Source organism: Vitis vinifera, chromosome 15 (genome assembly GCF_030704535.1).
Source record: "Vitis vinifera cultivar Pinot Noir 40024 chromosome 15, ASM3070453v1".
In the NCBI taxonomy this organism is placed as follows: Eukaryota; Viridiplantae; Streptophyta; class Magnoliopsida; order Vitales; family Vitaceae; genus Vitis; species Vitis vinifera.
Genome location: NC_081819.1, coordinates 11,174,162 through 11,195,990, shown reverse-complemented (window position 1 = coordinate 11,195,990; position 21,829 = coordinate 11,174,162). Strand labels below are relative to the sequence as shown.

The following is a 21,829-nucleotide window of genomic DNA, read 5'->3' as shown; positions in this document are numbered from 1 at the left end:
TAGAAGCTATAACTCAATAACAATCACCATCCACCCTCATATTTTACACAAACAATATAAGGCCGTAAACATTTTGGAAATGTAGAAATGTACTCACCAGTCCTACATGATCATTTGATTACATCCTTCAGCCTTCTCTTTTGTTTTGATGACGTAGTATCAATAATCGCTTCCTCATACCATGTTGCCCTCACATACTCAAATGAAGATGGATCCTTACAAGTAGATGAATCATTCTTCTTTGAAGATGTTAGTTACTCTTTTGACTTTAAATTTTCATGAGGGTTATCATAGATGTGATTTCTGGAGTAGATATTTCCATCACATTCTTTCACATTTGTTACCTATCGGTTATATTAACACTTAGAAACCATTTATGGAAGTGTTCAATAATAGTTTCATAACTCATCTCCCTTGTATCTTGGTGTTTAATAGGAACCAAATGGAATTTCCTCTAATGAGTGTCTATTGATGCTAAAGGATTGATCGACCTTTAATCTTATAGAAAAAATATCTCTTATGCACAAAGAAGTCACTAAGTCCATCTATACACACATCCACAAGTGGATACATTCACTCTAACATTTTAGATTTTTTTTCCTTCATTAACAAGAATACTGAGGGCAACTTTGGAAATACTTCCTCTTAATTCACGTGTTAGAGACTCTAATTAGACTCATCTTAAATGATGTATTTATTTCAATGTATTGCAACTCTAACATGGCATGGATTTTGACCCAAGAACTCTCAAAATCATCTTGAGATGTGCCCAATTATCTCTTCAACTTGACATGTGAACTTTTGGCCTTGTTTAATAGTGAAGAACATTTGAACTTAATATACATGTCAAAATACATTATGTAGAAGAAAAAAAAAAGGTCATAAATGAGTATACCTATTTGTTGTAGTATTATTGAAATGCATGACTTTATTTACCCAAACTACTACAAAGTTCTTTTTGTATGGAAGTAACCATTGAATTGAGTAATATTTAGTTGCTTCTATGTAATTTTGGTTTTGTCCCTCAAAGGAACCAAGATAGTACTCATATGCCTCTTTAATTTCCACATGAAAATAAAAGCTTCTCACCTTACCTTTGACTAAAATTGTTTCTTATAGTTTGTGAGAAATTTTTTTTGATATATGCCATCTACATAAAAGATGTGAGGAGGTTGAGGACACATCATATAATGCATTCATAAGAGCAAGTTCCCTATCAATGATAACTACTCTTGGAAGGAAGTCTTCATGCATCAAACTTCTCAAATTTTATAGGGCCCATGTGTGGTTACCTTTTTTCGCCCCCAAGATATGCAAATGTAAAAGCAAATGTCTTATATATTGATGTTACATTAACTATCTCAATCAAAGTCATTCAATATCTATTTGTCTTGTAGGTACAATCCATGATCAATACCATTGGAAATGCCAACAATAAATCAATGGATATTGGGTCTGCGAACATCAAGTCTATAATACAGTCATTGTGTGCATCACTTTTATGCCATTTGATGTAGTTCCACTCCAATTTGTGCATCAACTATTGTATTTGTCATCCATCACCATATTCATTTACTTTATGTCTATATCTTGCGTTGTATATTGTCTTCAACATGCTATAATAAGCTAATCTCTTTGCTTCAAACTATTCAATATCTCTTCAAGCTTAATGTTGCTTTTTAACATTTCAACTCAACATACTCATTTTTTATTGACTTAAACAACTAACAAAAGAATGCCCTTTAAGATATTGTGCCCGATTGTGGTTATGTCTTCCACATCTAAAAACCAATATCCAATCATCATTAATTGACAACTTCACTCTTAAGAGCAAATGGACACTCTCATATTCAATATAGGCTTCAATGAACCTAAGTAAAAGTAATTCCAATTTTTGTCTATAAATTCACCCCTTCTTTCTTTTACCAATTATAATAACCATTCAATTTCTTTTATAGTTTCTCTTATTCATTCGATCAAATGCTTCCCTACTATAATGGATGATATCCATTGTGAAGACAATTGTGTAGGCTATCATTGGAGATTCTGGTATAGATACATCATCCTATATTAAAAAATCAATAATTTATTTATTATTTAAGATAAAAGAGGTTGTTCGGCTATACAGTGTTGAACACTCATACAAGTGTTCAAAATTGTACCTTTGGACATCCTTTGAATGTTCATAACTTTACGTTTGAAGGTAACCACCTAAAAGAGTGTTCAAATGTACAGTTCTAAAAATTATTGAAAAGTTTGGAAGTATAATGTTAGACAATTAAAAAATGTTCGATCTTGGAACTTCAAACTTCAATCGCAAGACCTCTTTCCAACTCTAAAAATGCAATAGGAAATACAAAAACAAAGAATTATGAAAACCATACCCCTATACTTGGACCATAATTGAATATGATTATTTGCTCATTCATTGGTGAAAAACACAACTTTTTTTCAAAATTTTGCTATGGCTATAGAGAGATTAGAAGAGAAGGAATGAAGAAGGAAATGGATGTGTTTTTGTGTTGAAGGGTAGTTTGGGAATTTCCACAAGGGGCATTTATATTTTAAAAACGTTCATTAAATAGGTAGATGCAAATATAATTTCCCTTTCCAGAAATAGTTATCAAAAGAATTTCCTTAGATATGTTACTTTTAGAAAATATAAACCCTATTCTTTCCATTATAATAAATGGGCAACTCTAAAATAGCACAACCCCAAAAAGGAAAAAAAAAAGGGATGATATTCATTATTGGAAAATCCACCTCAACATTTTGCAGACATTTCCATTTGGAATACGTTCTGTTTTTTTTTTCTTCATATTACATGTTGAGCAGCTATTCACCTTATTACAAGCTGAGGAGCCATAGCTGAGCAAACTGACTAGCCAGTGAGTTCATGAGGGTCCCAAGTGAATAGCCAAGCAACTTTCGGTTTATAACAAGGGGTTGGGAAGGCGCAAAAGCACTAAAGGTAGCAATGTAAAATCGATGTTCTCTATTATGCAGCTTTCTTATTTAAAGCTTTGCAAGTAAAGATGCAGAGAAGGTGAACTTAGCAGGCAGCTTTAGGTCTTCCCACTCTTCATCATCTACCTTGGAGAAGTATTGCTCTACCATACTTTCATTGATTTGCTCCAATCTGGAAGGCTCCCACTGAAAAAGAAAGGAACCAAACAAGAAAAAATTTAAAAATAAAAGATGCCCAACTTTAGTGATGAAGTATGCTATGGACAACATGATGATCCAAGATGCAGGGATCAACAAACAGAATGTCAGAATAACCTTTGGATTCTTATCCTTGTCCAACAGTATAGCCCTGCAACCCTGCATTTAAAGGTTGTGTTCAGGGTCATTTACAAGAACATAGATATGAAAAAATTGAAGAACTGAATCAGCTGACAACCTCAAAGAAATCTTTGCTGACTTCTCCTTGCAGGACATGACAAACCATTCTGTACTCGCGGGTGAGGCATTGACCTACATCTTGGAGTCTTCCTTCTCTGATCTGGAGTTGCAGGAGCAGAGCAAACTATAAGTTGCAATATTTGAAAGCTCAAAACAAGCTTTTCATCAGGTGGTTTCTAGATTGTGTTTATAAACATACCATATTAAGGAACTCAGTTTCCCAGTTTCAGATGGTCACTGTTAAACCATTCATAGGTATTCTATTTTTGTTCCCAAATATGTATATCTTTCCATTTGTATTATACAACAAAGGCCGCTACTCCACTTAGACAACTACCTTGCCTTCCCATGCTTACCATTCTAAAAGCAACATTTGGCTCTTAGACAAGAAACCTTTATTCCCACATCATAAGCAGCAAAATCTGTCTAGGTAGCATGCTTAAAAGGCCTTACCTCTTCTTCAACAAGACAAATACGCTCTTCCATTTTCAATAAATATATGTAGAGCTCATGTCTTCTGAGAACGTAAGAACTTATGAAATTAGTTTTTGTTCCTATCCCCTATTCACCAGGTGACAAAGTTTTTGGACTATCAATGTATTGTAAGCTTAGTATTAATGGTAATAGATAAAAAAGAAAAAAAGAAAAAAAATCATATTTTAGAGCCCATAGATGTTGATGCATCCAAGGACAAAAATTGAAAAAATCAGGAAATATTACTAATATTCATCTATTTTGGGGTCCTTGTAAAAGTGCAAGGGGACATCTTTTTGTCCTAATATCACCTCTTTGCAAAAAATTATTTATATTTCTTATATTTACTCTCTTGATTGCCTTGTCAGTGAGAAATTCATGAAATATACCCAATATAGGTCCAAAATTTTCATATATCTTCCAAGAGGAACCAGTGAGTGTGCCAACTTGCTTTGTGTTTCTCTTTCAATGCCAACTTTAACAGTATTTCTACCTCAAGAAATGAACATTTTATGACACACCAGTATCCAAATATAAGGTTCTTCATTTAAACTGTAGCACATATATACTCATCAGTGTGTATAGTTTTATAGTTTTCACCCTATACATCAGACATGTTCAACTTCAACAAAAAGTATACACAAATTCACAATAGTAAATGTCACTTAAAAAAATAGAACAAAAAATCGTTGACTTGTCATAATCAAGTCAAATCTTAATTCTATCAACTCTATCCTTATTCCATTACATAATAGTCTTATGGAGATTCTGTGACAGATTTAGATTGAAATCCATAATACAAGATCAAGATTCAGAAGATTCTACAATCCTGACCAAGATTATAAAACTTGATGATGAAGTTCAAATAATTGTTGAAACCTGATTTGCACTGCTAAGATCTATGTTCAAGTTCCACTAAGAATTTTCAAAGATTTCTACTAAGTAGATGGAGCGGCATGGCACCTTCTAACAATGATCTTAATATTCTCATTCCATGGTTTGAAGTAAAAAATCTCCCAAAGAAACTATTGAGTAATCAATTTTCTTCAAAGCTTCAAATAGTAGGATTTGGGCCCACTTTGTATATCATACTCTAACAGCAAAATTCTATAGATTAAGAGCAAAACCAGAAATAGGTGGATCAGCCCATTAGGTCACTAACGGTTGATCCATAGCAACACTTCATGTACAACTGTTTACCATTTTGTCTTCATCATTAGCTGGAAACCTGGAATAACCTTGCAGATTATATTACCTAACCACCATCAACATTGGTTGTCTAAACCAACCCTTGCAACCCTATTAGATGAACTAGAAACTTGAGAGGTTGCTATGCATCTTGATGATAAATGTAAATATAGTTCCAAACATTCCATCTCAAACATGCAGGTTTATGTACACACAACTTAGGATGAGAATTACCAAAAGCTTAGCACCATAATTCATTGGACATCTCTGCTGGAGAACAAAGAAAATTCTTTCATGATACTTATTTTTCTCTGTTCTTAATAAATTCATCTGCAGAAATTACTTACCAGTGTACACATATACCATCGAAGGCATTGAAATTCAACCATTTGGAACCATTTATAATCTCCTCTACTTGAATCTTTCTTACCATTCTCCACTTGTTTTCGCTTTTGTTACTGATGACAGACATCAACCGATGGTATATGATTTGATTCTCAACTTGAAGGATTACAAGGAAAATAATTATACAGAAAAAAAGAATAAGGCTTGAGGGGATGAGAAAAGAAAAAAATGACCTATGGAAAATGACAGGATATTGCCCTAGATGGAGTTAATTATAAAAATCTTTTTCTGTGCTGGGACCCAAGTGGTTGGTATTTAAGGCTTTGCCAAGTCAAATTGAGATCACTTAAGAGAAACTGTTACAGTTTTGTTGGTCTTAACTTTTTTTAACCAAAGCCCAAAATCTAATGTGCACCTTTTGCAACTAGATAACATAGAACACTTTTCTTACTATTTCAAAGAAATCTTGATGATTTCTGGATTTCATATTAGATTATTAATTCTCTACAATACTATAACATTTAGTACTGAAGTAATCAATTCCCATTAGAGAAAAAGAAGTGTTAACAAAGGCATCATACATCCATACCGATCTGAGAGAGATTTTAAGACTTGTTGGGGATGCCTTCTGCAGAGATTGAATTGTTGCAGAGATCCAATTATCAGCGCTATTTACAGCTTCTCTCTCCTGTGTCAGAGGAAATAAGAATCTGGTTAAGAAATAATAACGTCCATCCAAGGCCAAGTTCCACACACTAAAGGTAAAAGAGGATAATAACATGCAGCTGAAGCAATAAGAACTGAGTTATATACATTTACATATGCATACATTGTGAAAACCCAAAAGGAACAACTGTGCATACAGCTGTTCTGCACAGCTGTACCACACAGCTGTATTGCATTCAGTTGTTTCCTATTTTAATTTTATTTCTTGATTTTATGAGAATTATTCTCCTAAAATCAAGGATTAAATTTCTTTTTTCTAAGACAGATGATCTCAGCCATTATTGTATAATTATTGATGCAAGAATCAGTTTGAAGTAGAGGGGAAAATATACATATATTTCCCTCGAACATTCTTCATGGTATCAAAGCTAATTCTAAACCATTCAATCTGTCTATGACCCAATACAGAATGACTATCAAGAAGGATTCCTCAAACTCGGAAGTCACCTCCACTCAAGAAGCTCCTATTCCAAGCAACAAAGGAGGATCAAATGGTGCTGCTCTTCTCATTACTGGACACAAACTGGATGGGCAAAACCATCTTCAATGGTCCCATGCAATCATAATGTTCATATATGGTAGAGGGAAGGATAACTACCTCACCAGTGCAATGCCTCAACCTACAAAAGAAGATCTGAAATTCAAAGGATGGAAGGCTGAGAATAATATGGTTGTCTTGGTTAATTAACTCGATGAACAATACATAGGGGAAAATTTTATATTCTATGAAACAACACAAGAAATCTGGGAAGTAGTAAGGGAGACTTATTTTGATACAAAAGACACAACAAAGGCATTTGAAATAGAAGGGATCATCCGTGATTTATGCCAAGTTGAGTTGTCTATCACTCAATATTTCAGTCTTTTAACTCACTCTTGGCAACGGATGGACATGTTTGAAGCCACCAAATGGGACCCCCCAATGGATGAAATCAAATACAAGATCGTTGAGAAGAAACAGATCTACAAATTTTTATTAGGACTGAACAAAAATTTGGATGAAGTTCGAGGCAGAATATTGAGAACTAAACCTTTACCCAACATCCAAGAAGTTACCTCAGAAGTGAGCTGAGAAGAAAGTAGAAAGAAAGTCATGTTGTGGTCACAAACCAACCAACCAACTTGTCACTGAGGGTTCAGCCCTAGTGGCTCAGGGTCCTCCCAATTCTTCTAACAAAACTTGACCAAGAAAAGGGAGATCTTTGTATGATCATTGCCGAAAACCAGGTCACACCATGGACAGGAGCTGGAAAATCCATGGGAAACCAGCGGATTGGAAGTTGTCATGTCCTCAAAATGATAGAGAAAGCTGAGGACACAATGTCACCATTGAGGACAACCTAGCACCACCTAATTCTAGTTCATTTAGCAAAGAGCAATTGGAATTGTTGCAAAAAATGTTCAAAGAATCCCAACAAGGGGAAAATTCCTCCAATTCTATCGTTGGGTCTGGATCCTTAGCCCAGAAAGGTAATTTTATTGCTGCCTTGAAAGTAAAAAAGGAAAATTTGAGTCCTTGGATTGTTGACTCAGGAGCTTTTGATCACATGATTGGAGATACTACAATTTTTCAAAATTATACACCTTGTTCTGGGGATTATACGGTTCATATAACTGATGGTTCTCTCTCAAAGGTGGTCGGTAAAAGTTTTGTTGTCATCTCTAAGGACCTAACTCTTGACTTTGTTCTTTTAGTTCCAAATTTGGATTGCAATCTGTTGTCCATTAGTAAAATTACTCAAGAAAAGAATTGTGTTACTAAATTTTTCCTAAACCTTGAATTTTGGGAAGGCGATTGGCAATACTGAGGTGTGTTCGGGACTCTATATCTTTAGAGTGATTGATTATATTGAAAGACAACCTCGACTGACAGTTAGTGAAAAATGGTCTCTTTCTTTCTTTAGTTGTAATAAAGATAGTGATGTTATGTTATGACACTATCGTTCAGGACATCATAGTTTCATGTATCTCAAAAAACTCTTTCCATCATTATTTACTAAAAGTTCAGATGTTTTTTAGTGTGAAATTTGTCAATTATCCAAGCATGTTTGCAAGCCCTATCCAATTCAACCAAACAAACCATTTCATCCTTTTTCCATGATACATAGTGATGTTTGGGGGCCATCTAAGATAAAGAACATAATAGGGACTAGATGGTTTGTGTCCATTATAGATGATCATACTAGAATTTCTTGGATATTGTTGATGAAAGAAAAATCAAAAGTGGGTCAAATTTTCAAGAATTTTTATAACATGATCCAAACCCAATTCCATGCCAAAATACAAGTGTTGAAAACTAACAATGCAAGAGATTATTTCAATTCTATCCAAGGGGAATTCTTATTAAAAGAAGGTATGGTTCATCAAAGTTCTTGCATTGATATTCTTCAACAAAATGGGATAGTTGAGAGAAAGAATAGAGACTTGTTAGAAGTTGTAAGGGCTCTTATACTCTCCTCCCATGTCCTAAAGAATTTTTGGGGAGAAGCTGTATTTACTGCAGACTATCTCATCAATAGAATGCCTTCTCATGGCTTGAGTTTTCATACACCGTGCAAAGTCTTTCTTAAATCATACCCAAGGACTTGGCTCATTTCCTCCATTCCATTGAAGGTATTTAGTTGCTCACAAGGATTAAAATATCGCGATATTTAGGCGATATATCGCTGAAATATTGTGTATTGGTGGATCTCGACACGATATATAGGGAAGAAATATCTATACCTCGATATTTTGACAATTTATCAGTAATTTCATCGATTTTTCGCCGATATTTCGGTGATATTTTGACCGGTCAATGCAGGATGGGCGGTCAAACTTCAAAAAATTTCAAATTTTATGTTGCTGAGGGGAATCAAACCCCGACCAAAACGTTCACTAGTCGTTAAACCAACCACTAGGGCAAGTTTGCCCCTTGTTATATATTTGACACTAAATTTATATATACAAAAACCCATTATATAAACATAATATTAAGAGAATGTTTTAAAGAACAAATTAATTATAATTAATCACCAAAAATATAAATTTATTGTGATAATTTTCTTTATAGTATTTTTAATTTCATTAATATATTAATTAAATATTAAAAATCATGCATATATCATTATTTATTTTATATCATTTAATACAATTGAATTAAATGGATTATAAATTTAATTTTAATATTAAATATATTTTTTAATTAAACATATTATAATCAAATATCACAATATTATGTCAAATAATATTTGACATAATTTAATAATAAATGTACACTTATAAAATGCATATTTTTTTATCCGCGCATACAATATTATTATCAAATATGATAAATTATATCATACATGTATCAAATTTTTGAACAAAACAACTTTAAAATATCTATTATACTTCTAATTTTATTTTTAAGAGTTTTTTCTTACATTTTTATAAGTTTTGATCAATTTTAGGTTCACCTATATTTTGTGTCAAAATATCCATTGATATATCTTCGATATATCCATAAAATGGAAGTACCAATATATCCGTAATTACCGATATTTTCATCCTTGGTTGCTCAACCTTTGTTCACATTCCCTAACAGCATCAAAGGAAGCTTGATCCTAGACCACTAAGCGTATTTTCCTAGGATATTCTCCAAACCAAAAGGGTTATAAGTGTTACTCCCTCATCACAAAAAAGTTTTACACCTTCATGGATGTGACATTCTTTGAAAATTAGTCTTATTACCTTGTTCACAACTCTAATCCTATCTCTATTGCTCCAAGTCTCCCACTCCAAATCATGATAAAGAAATAGGCAAGCTCAAGAGTTTTCTTACCCATGAGTTCAAAATTATAGACCTGGGAACCTTAAATATTTTCTTGGGATGGAAATTGCTAGATCAAAAATGGATATTGCTGTCTCCCAATGTAAGTATTCCTAAACTTGCTAAAGGAGATTGGAATGTTTGGTTATAAACCTGTAGACACACCTATGAAATACACTACTAAACAAGGAATAGTCAAAAGAAGTGCTCCAGTGGATAAAAGGAGATATCAAAGACTTGTGGGGAAACTCATCTATCTTGCTCATATAAGACCAGACATTGCTTTTTTAGTCAATGTGGTCAGTCAATTCATGAACAATCCAACTGAGGAACATATGAAAGTTGTGTATCGTATTCTAAGATATCACAAAATGACTCTAGGAATGGGATTCTATTTAAAAAAAAACACAGAAGAGAAACATTGAAATTTTTTCAAATGCAAACTAGGTTGGCTCCATAACTGGTTAAAGATCAACCTCAGAATATTGCACCTATGTATGGGGGAATTTGGTTACTTGGTGAAGCAAGAAACAATCTATTGTAGCTTGGAGCAATGTAGAAGCAGAATTTAGAGCAATGACACATGGAATTTGTGAAGGAATGTGGTCAAAGATACTCCGAAACGAGCTGAAATTCCAGTAGAAGATTCTATGAAGATGTTTTGTGACAATCAAGTTGCTATAAGTATCATTAAGAACCTGATTCATCATGATCGGACAAAGCATGTGGAAATAGATCGTCATTTTATTAAGGAGAGGATAGAAGAAGGGACGATTTCATTGTTTTACACTCCAACAACTCTCTAGACAGCAAACATTCTTACCAAGGCGCTTTCTAGAACTCACTTTGAAGACTTGACATCCATGTAGGAATGATTAACATTTACAACCCAGCTTGAGGGGAAGTGTGGAAACCTGAAAGGAACAACCATGTATACAATTGCTCTACACAGTTGTACAACATACAATTGTTTCCTATTCTAATTTTATTTCCTAATTTTATGAGAGACCTTCTCCAAAAATCAAGGATTAGATTTCCCTTTTCTAAGGCGGATGATCTTAACCATTCATGTATAAATATTGATGCAAGTATCAATTTGATGTAGAGAGAAAATTAAAAAAAAAAAAAAAAAAGTATTTTGTTCCCTCAAAATTTCTTTATACATATGTTGAATATAATGTATGTATAGTATACTATCTTTCCTTGTTAATATAGGTCACATGTATGGTAGTTAAGACTCCTAGCCTTGTATATATATATCTCTCAATTGTAAGTAGAGATTAGATGAATGAAAATAAGGTTTTTCTCCTTTTCTCTCTCTCTCTCTCTCAACAACATACATACATACATACATACATATATATATAAAAACACTAAACGGTATAACAAATTAAAATTTTCATATAGAGAATTCCATCAGACCAACTTACAAGGGTAGACAAAATTTCCTCGATTGTTCTCCGAGAAAAGCACTTATTAATAACAGCCAACCTGCAGAGAAGTAATTACTGAAAATGACAATATGAAGAACCAAAGCAAGGTGTTGCCTTGAAAAGAAAAACATAATAACCATGATGAGAATGAATCTCCAAGGTCTGTCCAAGAAAAAGGAGAAAAGGGAACATTTTCAGATCTTTAGTTTCTTAAGACTCATGATTAACATGTAGTTGGAATTTGAGTCTTTCTTAGAATTTGGAAAATCTTTTACTGGAAATTTCTCCTTTAAAGCAGTTCCTATGTTTGTAAACATTCTTTTATAAAAGTTTTTCTTTTTCTACATGTTTCTATTAGAGTGGTTTTTAGAATTTAGAAAGTCTTCTATATTAGACTCTAAAAGGAAAGTTCCGACTTAAAAAAAAAAAAAATCTTTATTTGGAAGATTTAGAACTTTTAGGAAAGAAATAAGAGTCCTAATAAGTTACTATACAAGTTATATTTCCTTTTTCTTGGTTTTATTGAGTTTTTAAGGTTTTTCTAAAACCTATAAATAAGACTAATTTTTATAAAGCAACACTAATGATGAATAATATGAATTTTTCTGTACACTTCACAATTTCCAATGGCAAGCTTCCATTATTTCTCTGAAGGTAAGACTCCTTAAAGGCCTTAGTACAACTCTAAGGTTTTTAACTTTTTTCTGTTTTCTATTTTCTTTTTCCCTGCTACCAACCTTCAACCACAGTTCCTCTCCTGAAATTTTGAATTGTGATGTCCTAGCTTGCCTATTTGATTATAGAAAACCACCCTAGGGTTTTCCTACATCAAAATGACCATATACTAATTAGAATTCCCTCCAATTTAAAATAAAATAAGGGGTCAACACTACAATGTAAGAAAGAACAAAAAGAAAAGAAAAAAAAAACACCACCCAAACAATTTTTGAAACTCTGATATGCTAAACTTGAATTATTGATCAACCTTAGAAAACAGGTTTGTTGGTAGTCAGTCCTCATTCCTTTTCTCTTCATGTAGCTGGCTGGATACAGGAACCCATAGATGGCCCAATGGAGCTGGCAGGTCCCATGGCCCAAAATTCCTTTCACACCTTTGTTGGCTCTGGTTTCCATATAGAATATATCTTCTCTAACCAGGTATGGAAACTGCACTAGAGTCTCACCGTCCCAACAAAGAGATTTTATTAATGCCTGAAGCCTTTTCACAGTACCAGAAGGCCATCAAGAATGACTTGAAAATGAACTACAGACCATTCCTTTGCTATTTTTGAGAAAATGTAATGCCAATAGCTATAGCTGCTAGTCAATTTGAGATCTTTTAGTTCTTTTCCAGGCTGTCCAGCTTCATTTTAGTAAAGCAAGTTTCAAATTTAGTGAAAAATATTTTTAGTAGTAAAAGTCATAAACCCAAGTTCAAGCAATTTTAATAATTTTAAAAGCCTATGTAGATGAATCTTAGCTATCGATTACACCTAGAGAGGGGAGAATGAATTCCAACTTAGAGATGGTTCCCAATGAAAGGCTGTCATTCACCTGATTTTTCTCTATTTTTGTCTTCTAATATTTTCAGCAAACAATTAAAACACTTGCAAGGATGGATGCACCATCACTTTTCCAACAGTTTCAACAATGCAAATCACATGCAAATAAATCAACACTCCCAAATCAAGACCAATTTAACCTTGCAACAAGAACCATCAAATATTAGAATACCCAACCAATCCTTTCAACACTTTCCTAAGCACAGTTGATAAGATTCAACCAATATAATCAACAACCCAAACTGTTTTAACAGTTTTAACTTCACAAGCATAGATAAGTCGATAGAATTAATGAAGTGAAGAAACAGAAAGAAGGAGGCAATGACACAAGGATTTAACGTGAAAAATCTCCGAAGAGATTAAAAAATCACGGGTCTACAAGCAACTGAAAAATTCCACTACAAAAAGAACAGTTGAATACAAGGTATTGCTTGGTTCAAGTCCACCAATCCTCTTCCGAACTACTTGATGAGCACCTTCCAACTTCAGCCATACAGCTTCAGGTGTCAAAGGATAGCTTTGTTGTCCACACTTCTTTCCTTATTTCTCTATTTATTATTCTGTATAGTTAGCATACATTATTTGACAGATTATAGTTTACATGTATAGGGCTAGAATCATGCGGGAATTTATTTGCTTTTATTTGCTTTCCATATATAGCATCCTTGTAAAGTCTATATATAATATACAAAACTCAAGGCCAAGGTATTTGGCCATTCACACAATATTTTGACATGGTATCAGAGTAAGGTTGCTAATTTTTCTTCCCTCAAATTCTTTTCTGTCTTCTCGGTTTCGGAGGTGCCTCTCGTGTCTTTCGGTCAAGTCTGTGTTGATCCGTGCTGCACCCAACCACAACCATTTTTCTCGGTATTTCTGTGGTTGTCGTGGGTCAATTTTCTTCTGGGATTTTTTTTGGTCTATCCTTTTGTCTCGGGTTCTATTTATTTTCTATGGATTCCGCACCTGTATGTGTTAAGTTTACAGGCACAAATTATTCTACCTAGGCTTTTCAGTTTGAACTTTTTCTCAAGGGAAAAGACCTTTGGGGTCATATTGATGGCACGGATGTTGAAAAACCATCCACTTTTGACAAATCTCAGGATGTTGGGTCCTTTCCTTCATGGGCTGTGCTTGATGCATGCATCATGTCTTGGCTTCTTGGTTCAGTGGAGCCTCATATTGTCACCCACTTGCGGCCCCATCGCTCTGTTCAATCTGTGGGCTTACTTGAAGAAAGTTTATCATCAGGATAACGATGCTCGTCGTTTTTAGTTAGAACATGCGATTGCCATGTTTCAACATGATAGTCTTTCCATCCAAGACTGCTACTCGGCATTTCTGACTCTTTGGCATGAATATGCTGATTTGGTTACAGCGGATGTTCCTATTACCGCTCTCTCAACTATTCAGACTATTCACGTGACTACCCGGCATGATTGGTTTCTTATGAAACTACGTCCGGAATATGAATTTGTCCTCTCCTCTTTACTGAACAGATCTCCTGTTCCCTCTCTTGATATTTGTTTTGGTGAGTTACTTCGTGAAGAGCAACGCCTTAGTACTCAAGCTATTCTGGAGCAATCTCATGGTAGTTCCGGGACGGCAACTGTAGCTTATGCTGCCCAAGGACGCGGACCACCTATGCATTCTAAAAACTTGCAGTGTTTCTACTGCAAGGAATATGGGCATATTGCTGCCACTTGTCCTAAGAAGTTTTGTTCTTATTGCAAGAAGAAGGGTCATATTATCAAAGAATGTCATATTCACCCTCAGAATCGTCAGGCCCAAGCATTTCAGACTTCGGTTATTATCCCTCCTGTAGCAACTTCTGCAACACACGACTCTCCTTTAGCTGTGTGCTCTGTTCCTGCACCTCCTGCACCAGATTACTGCACCCCAGAAATGGTGCAACGGATGTTAATTTCAGCATTATCAGCAATGGGGTTCCAAGGTAAAAATTCTACTAAACTCTGGTACGTGGACTCGGGGGCCTCTAATCACATGACTAATAATCCCACCACTTTGTGTCATGTTCGGCCCTACGCTGGTCAATCTTCCATTCAGACTACCAATGGCAACTCTTTGCCCATAGCTGCTATCGGCGATGCTTTCTGTTGGCCAATTAGTTGATAACAATTGTGCTGTTAATTTTTCTAGTAATGGTTGTGTTGTGCAGGACCAGGTAATGGGGGAGCCGATCGCGAAGGGACCTAAAGTGAGGCGCTTGTTTCCACTATTTTTACCTATTCTAGATTTTTCTCCACTTTCTTCTATTAAGTCTTTTGCTTTTAATAATGTTTCAAATCTTAGTATGGTGTGACATTGTTGTTTAGGCCATCCCAATACTTAGATCTTATCTCATGTATTGAACTTTGATTTACCTGGTAATAAGGATCGTTCTTCTTTATCTCTTGAGTGTGATTCTTGCAGACTTGGTAAAAGTAAAACTCTTCCCTTCCCTTTGCATGCAAGTAGAGCATCTCACTGCTTTGATCTTATTCATAGTGATGTTTGGGGACCTTCCCCGGTTAGTTCACATGAGAAATTTAAATATTATGTGACTTTCATTGATGATCATAGCAAATTTACTTGGGTCTACTTTCTTCGCTCTAAATCTGAGGTCTTTCGTACTTTCACTGAGTTTTTAGCGTATGTTGACAATCAATTTTCTACCTTTATTAAGACATTACGCACAGATTCCGGTGGTGAGTATTTGTCTACTGAGTTTCAAGCATTCTTGGCTTCTAAGGGTATTATTCATCATCGTTCATGTTCCTCTACTCCTCAACAAAATGGAGTTGCCGAACGCAAAAATCGTCATCTCCTAGATGTGGTACGTACTCTTTTGTTAGAATCTTCTGTTCCATCCATGTTTTGGGTAGAGGCTCTAAAAACTGCTACTCACTTGATTAATCGTTTACCTTCTCAAGTCCTACATATGGAGTCTCCCTATTTCCGCTTATTTGCTAAGCAACCTAGTTATGATTACCTTCGTATTTTTTGTTGTGTATGCTTTGTTCATTTACCTCCTCATGAGCGATATAAATTATCTGCTCAATCTGTTCGATGTGCTTTCTTGGGATATAATGTGTCAAAAGGGATTTGTTTGCTATGATCCTACATTACATCGTACACGTAATTCTTGGAATGTTATTTTCTTTGAAAATCAACATTTCTTTCCTGTATCCTCTTCTACTATGGTCCTCCCCTCCTTTGAGCAACAGTTCTCAGATCTTCATCCAATCAGTTCTCACTTTCAACCAGGTATTGTGTATACGAGACGCTCCTGCCCACAGTCTCTTTCATTGGCTCACCCGATATCTGATCCTACCACGCTCTAGATTCAGTCAATTGCAGCACCTCCAACACCTTTAGTACGTCGCTCTCCTCGAGTGTCTGTACCTCCGAATAGGTATGGATTTCCCTCTTCCAGTTCTGGCAATTCTATTTCAGCCCTTACTGCTACATTGTCCAATTTTGATATTCCCACATGCTACTCACATGCTGCCAAGCATGATTGTTAGCGACAAGCTATGCAGGAAGAAATTGCCGCTCCAGAGGCCAATCACACTTGGGACATTGAGCCCTGTCCTCCCACTATTGTTCCTCTGGGTTGCAAATGGGTTTACTCAGTCAAGGTCCGATATGATGGAAGTTTGGATCGTTACAAAGCTCGGCTTGTTGCACTTGGGAATAATCAGGAATATGGTGTCAATTATGAAGAGACCTTTGCTCCTGTGGCTAAAATGACTACTATTCGTACGATTCTAGCTCTTGTTGCTTCCAGTGATTGGCCACTACATCATATGGATGTAAAAAATGTTTTTCTTCATAGGGATCTTAAAGAGTGTATTTATATGAAGCCACCCCCGGGATTGTTTCCCTCTCCGACTTCACATGTGTGTAAGCTTCGTCGCTCTCTTTATGGTCTCAAACAAGCTCCGAGGGCCTGGTTTGATAAATTCCACACCACTTTATTACAATTTTCATTCAAGTAGAGCAAGTATGACACTTCCTTGTTTCTTCAGAAATCAGACATGGGTATTGTTGTTCTTTTGGTTTATGTTGATGATATTGTGATCACTGGTTCCGATCCTGCTTTACTTGGTTAGCTCAAAACTCATCTCTTCGAGTCCTTTCATATGAAAGATCTTGGGTCTCTCACATATTTTCTTGGTCTTGAGGTGCATCATAGTCCCTCTGGTATTTCCCTCAATCAACATAAGTATGCGAGTGACTTGGTGGCTACAGCTGGTCTACAAGGGGCTACTTCTGTTGATATTCCCATGGAATTAAATGTCAAGCTTCGCAAAGAGGAGAGCGACTTACTTGCTGATCCCAGTTTATACAAGAAGTTGGTGGGTAGCCTTGTTTATCTCACCATTACTAGACCTGACATTTCTTTTTCTGTACAGCAAGTCAGCCAGTTCCTTCAGACTCCTCGTCATCTTCATTTGGCTGTTGTCTGTAGGATCATACGCTATGTTCAAGGCACTTCTACTTGTGGCTTGTTCTTCCCTGCAGGCAATTCTACTCGCCTTGTTGCTTATAGTGATGCTGATTGGGCTGGTTGTGCGGATACCCGTCGCTCCATCATTGGTTGGTGTGTGTTCTTAGGTGATGCATTGATCTCTTGGAAAAGTAAGAAGCAAGACAGAGTCTCTAAGTCATCTACGAAATTTGAGTACTGGGCGATGTCTCTTGCTTGTTCTGAAATCATTTGGCTTCGAGGTTTGCTTGCGGAGTTAGATTTTTCTGAGACTGATCCTACACCTCTACATGCCAATAATACAAGTGTTATTCAGATCACGGCCAATCCTGTCTATCATGACCGCACAAAGCATATTGAAGTGGATTGTCACTCTATCTGTGAAGCCTATGAAGCTCGTGTTATCACTCTTCTACATATTTCCACTGACTTACAAATTGTTGATATCTTCACCAAGGCTCTCCCTCGTCATCAACATTGCTTGCTAAGTAGCAAATTGATGCTTGTTGATCAACCTGCATCAATTTGAGGGGGGCTGTCAAAGGACAGCTTTGCTGTCCACACTTCTTTCCTTATTTTAGCCCACAATTGTTTCCTTATTTTTCCATTTATTATTCTGTACAGTTAGCATATATTATTTGATAGATTATAGTTTACATGTATAGGGCTAGAATCATGCGGGAATTTAATTGGTTTTTTTTGTTTTCCATGTATAGCATCCTTGTAAAGTCTATATATAATATACAAAACTCAAGGCCAAGGTATTCGGCCATTCACACAATATTTTGACATCAGGAACACACTCGGAGTCACCACCAAGCTTGATCTCAACCACTTCTTAGTGCCCAATAAAGAAGAAAATGAATTTTACCCCCATCTAAATACAATAATGAGATAAGAAATGGACAAACAAATTGAATCAACCTGTTTTTTGAAAAGAAACCCCAATAAAACCAATTTTCATAGCTCAAAATAAGGTAGCTTTTCTTTGGAAACAAGTATTCCCAGTTTAGAAAGAATGAGGAGCTCAAAGGGGGTGTCTTAAGACTCTTGTGTTTCCCTTGAACTATAATTTGGAAATTTGGGTCTAAATAGTGGGACTTGTAGATCAATCCAATAGTTGCGATTCAATCATAATAAATTCAGAGATTTATTTTATATTGATCAAGAAAATTTTGATTTGGACAAATAAATACATATATAAAACTGCCCATTGTCAGTTCTTAAGGACTGGTCATACTTAAGATTAGATCGATTATAAATAAAGCAAAAAAGACCCCTTAGTTAAAAAAATAACACCCTTCAAACACCTTAGGATCTTCTACTATAAAATTTAATCAAGACAACTAGAATTTGAAAAACTCAATTGATTCAACTATATCCATCCACAACCTCGAACCACTTATCTTCGCCTCTAACCACCTTCAAATAATCTTGACTTCTGATAGTCAAGTAGACTAAGGGAGGATTTTAAAAGAATCAAGTTGCAAGTATAATTAAGGATTTTAACCTATAATTACGAATCCACCTAAAGCACATTTTAAGAAACAAAAGTTTTCAATATTTCAATAATTTCCATACCAAAAGGTCTTAATTTTTAATCAAAAATTTAAAACATTTTCAATGAAATTTTATTTTATTTTCTAAAATAATTAGAGACGAAATGGATTGAAAAGATCAGAATTTTATTTAACATCCATTGTGTATGAGCAGGATTAAGCAACAATGACTTGACAAAAAAGAAGGATTTGGAAATGTTAGAGCACGGGATGAGATGAAACAAACCATGATCAGTTCCTAAGTACAAGCAGAACACCAAGCCCATCATATAACTTGGCAGTGATCTAATATTGCTACACATTGACAAGGTTTGAGGTGGCAAATTGCCTCTTGTTAGCCGCTTTTCTCTTCAATGCCATAGAGGATGCAATCTAAATTGCATGTGAACAAAACTTGCAAAGAAAATCTTTCCTAAAACTGTTTTCAAGTCATGTACCAAAAAAAAAAGGAAAGAGGTCTGATGATAAGTGGAAACTTAAAGTGGAAAAGTCAGCTGGAAAGTTCAAGAACAATTCCTTGTACTTTTTTATTTCTTTGATTGCTAATAAGCCTAGTCTTTTCATATTGCTCCTCGATTGTGCAGGGAAACAAGTTCAGATTCCCAGGGGAAGAAAGAGAGTCAGAACTTTCCTTGTGAAAGTTTTGCAATTTTTTCAGCTCAAGGCCCTAACTAATTGGTTATACTCTTTCCTTTCTTTTCTTTTCTTTCTTTTCGGTGCAATTGTGGGGAAATAAAAATGTTGAAATTTGGCATTCAAAGTTAGGGTTCTTAATTTAGGAAAGTTGTTTTAGGAATAAAAAAGGAGAGATCATATAGGATGATTCAGTTTCCTAATTTTAGGAGAGAATCAAGCCAGATTGATATCTTCTTATTCAGTCATTTGTGTATATATATATGTATGGTGTGTACCTAAAAAATCAATAAAGGAATTCAGAAATTCTTCATGGTATCAAAGCCAGTTTTCTGAAACCCTAATCCCTTCTGGCCACCTCTTATTCAGGCCATCATTTATTTCGGTCAAATCTCTCTGGCCATCTCTCAATCCGACCATCTCTCTCTGGCCATCTCTCATTCCGGTCATCAGTCCCTGTTCTCAGAGCTAAGGGAGAAAACGCTTTCCGGTCGGTCGAATCGTCGTCAGAAAACATTCACCGTCGGCAACTTTTCCGGCGAACTTTCCGACGATGGTTTTTTTCTACACCGCAAGGACCGCCTGGAGGAGATCTCCAATTTTTCCCAAAGCACCGGAGCCAGAAAAGCATCCACGCGCGTTTTTCCGGCCGGCCACTGCATCTCACGCGCCGGCGCGTGAGGGCGCGTGAGCCACTTTCCGGCGACGCGCTTCCTCCTCCAGCCACCCTTCTTACCTGTTTCTGCCATCCGAGCCCTGCACGTGCCTCTTTTGGGGTTCTTTTGCCTCCACGGGCCCTCCGATCAATTTTTCCGACGTCCTCCGACTATTTTTTCTCAACTCCAATCCCTGCACGTGCCTTGGGAAGTGTTCTTCTACCTTTCCAGTCCATGACAAAATACGGAATGGCATCATCACAAGTATCCAACGTCACGTCACCAGAATCAGGGGGCAGATCTGAAATTCCAAACCTTGGTGGCAGTGATTCCTCTCCTATTCTCATCACAGGACACAAATTAAATGGTCATAACTATTTACAGTGGTCACAATCTGTGTTGCTGTTCATTTGCGGTAAAGGAAAGGATGAGTACCTCACTGGAGAAGCAGCTATGCCAGAAACTACAAAATCGGGTTTCAGGAAGTGGAAGATTGAAAACAGCATGATCATGTCATGGCTTATCAATTCCATGAACAATGACATAGGTGAAAATTTTTTGCTGTTTAGGACTGCAAAGGACATTTGGGATGCAACCAAAGAAACTTACTCAAGTTCTGAAAATACTTCAGAACTTTTTCAGGTTGAATTAGCCCTACATGACTTCCGCCAAGGAGAGCAGTCAATTACTCAGTATTACAACACACTCACAAGGTATTGGCAGCAACTTGACTTATTCGAGACTCACTCATGGAAATGTTCGGATGATGCAGCAACATACAGGAAAATTGTGGAACAAAAGAGACTGTTCAAGTTTTTCCTAGGACTAAACAGGGAATTGGATGATGTTAGAGGCCGAATCATGGGCATTAAACCCCTTCCAAGTCTCAGGGAGGCTTTTTCAGAGGTTAGGCGTGAAGAAAGTAGAAAGAAAGTGATGATGGGATCCAAAGAGCAACCTGCCCCAACATTGGATGCCTTTGCCCTTGCTGCTCGGTCATTTAATAGTAGTAGTGGAGATCGTCAGAAACGGGATAGACCTTGGTGTGATTATTGTAAGAAACCAGACCATTATAAGGAGGCTTGCTGGAAGCTTCATGGCAAACCGGCTGATTGGAAACCAAAGCCACGGTCTGACAGAGATGGCAGAGCACATGTGGCTGCCAACTCTGAGAGCACATCTGTTCCCGAGCCGAGTCCATTCAACAAAGAGCAGATGGAGATGCTACAGAAACTATTAAGCCAAGTTGGCAGTGGCAGTACTACCGGGATAGCCCTCACTGCTAATCGAGGAGGAATGAAGCCGTGGATAGTGGACACAGGTGCTTCTGATCACATGACAGGAGATGTTGCCATTCTTCAAAATTACAAGCCAAGTAATGGTCATTCATCCGTCCATATTGCTGATGGTTCAAAGTAAAAAATTGTCGGGACAGGTTCTATAAAACTTACTAAAGACTTATATCTTGACTCTGTCCTCCATGTTCCAAACTTGGATTGTAATATTTTGTCCATTAGCAAATTGGCCCGTGATCTCCAATGTGTTACTAAATTCTATCCAAACTCG

The 21,829-nt window shown here is 36.1% G+C and overlaps 1 protein-coding gene across 2 annotated transcripts in view; it reads right to left on the bottom strand.

Annotated features, from left to right (window-relative positions):
• Positions 1–2,723: 2,723 nt before the first annotated feature.
• LOC100263739 (3-hydroxyisobutyryl-CoA hydrolase 1) overlaps positions 2,724–21,829 on the bottom strand; it is a 105,441-nt gene continuing 86,335 nt past the window's right edge. For both annotated transcript variants that reach the window (XM_002264149.4, XM_019225672.2), the window contains exons 10-14: positions 11,359–11,419; positions 6,002–6,100; positions 3,404–3,505; positions 3,283–3,324; positions 2,724–3,153 (exon numbers count right to left, since the gene is read on the bottom strand). In XM_002264149.4, the coding sequence (XP_002264185.1) occupies positions 3,016–3,153; positions 3,283–3,324; positions 3,404–3,505; positions 6,002–6,100; positions 11,359–11,419 (442 nt within the window). In that variant the 3' untranslated portion in view covers positions 2,724–3,015. The remainder of the gene's footprint in view (positions 3,154–3,282; positions 3,325–3,403; positions 3,506–6,001; positions 6,101–11,358; positions 11,420–21,829) is intronic.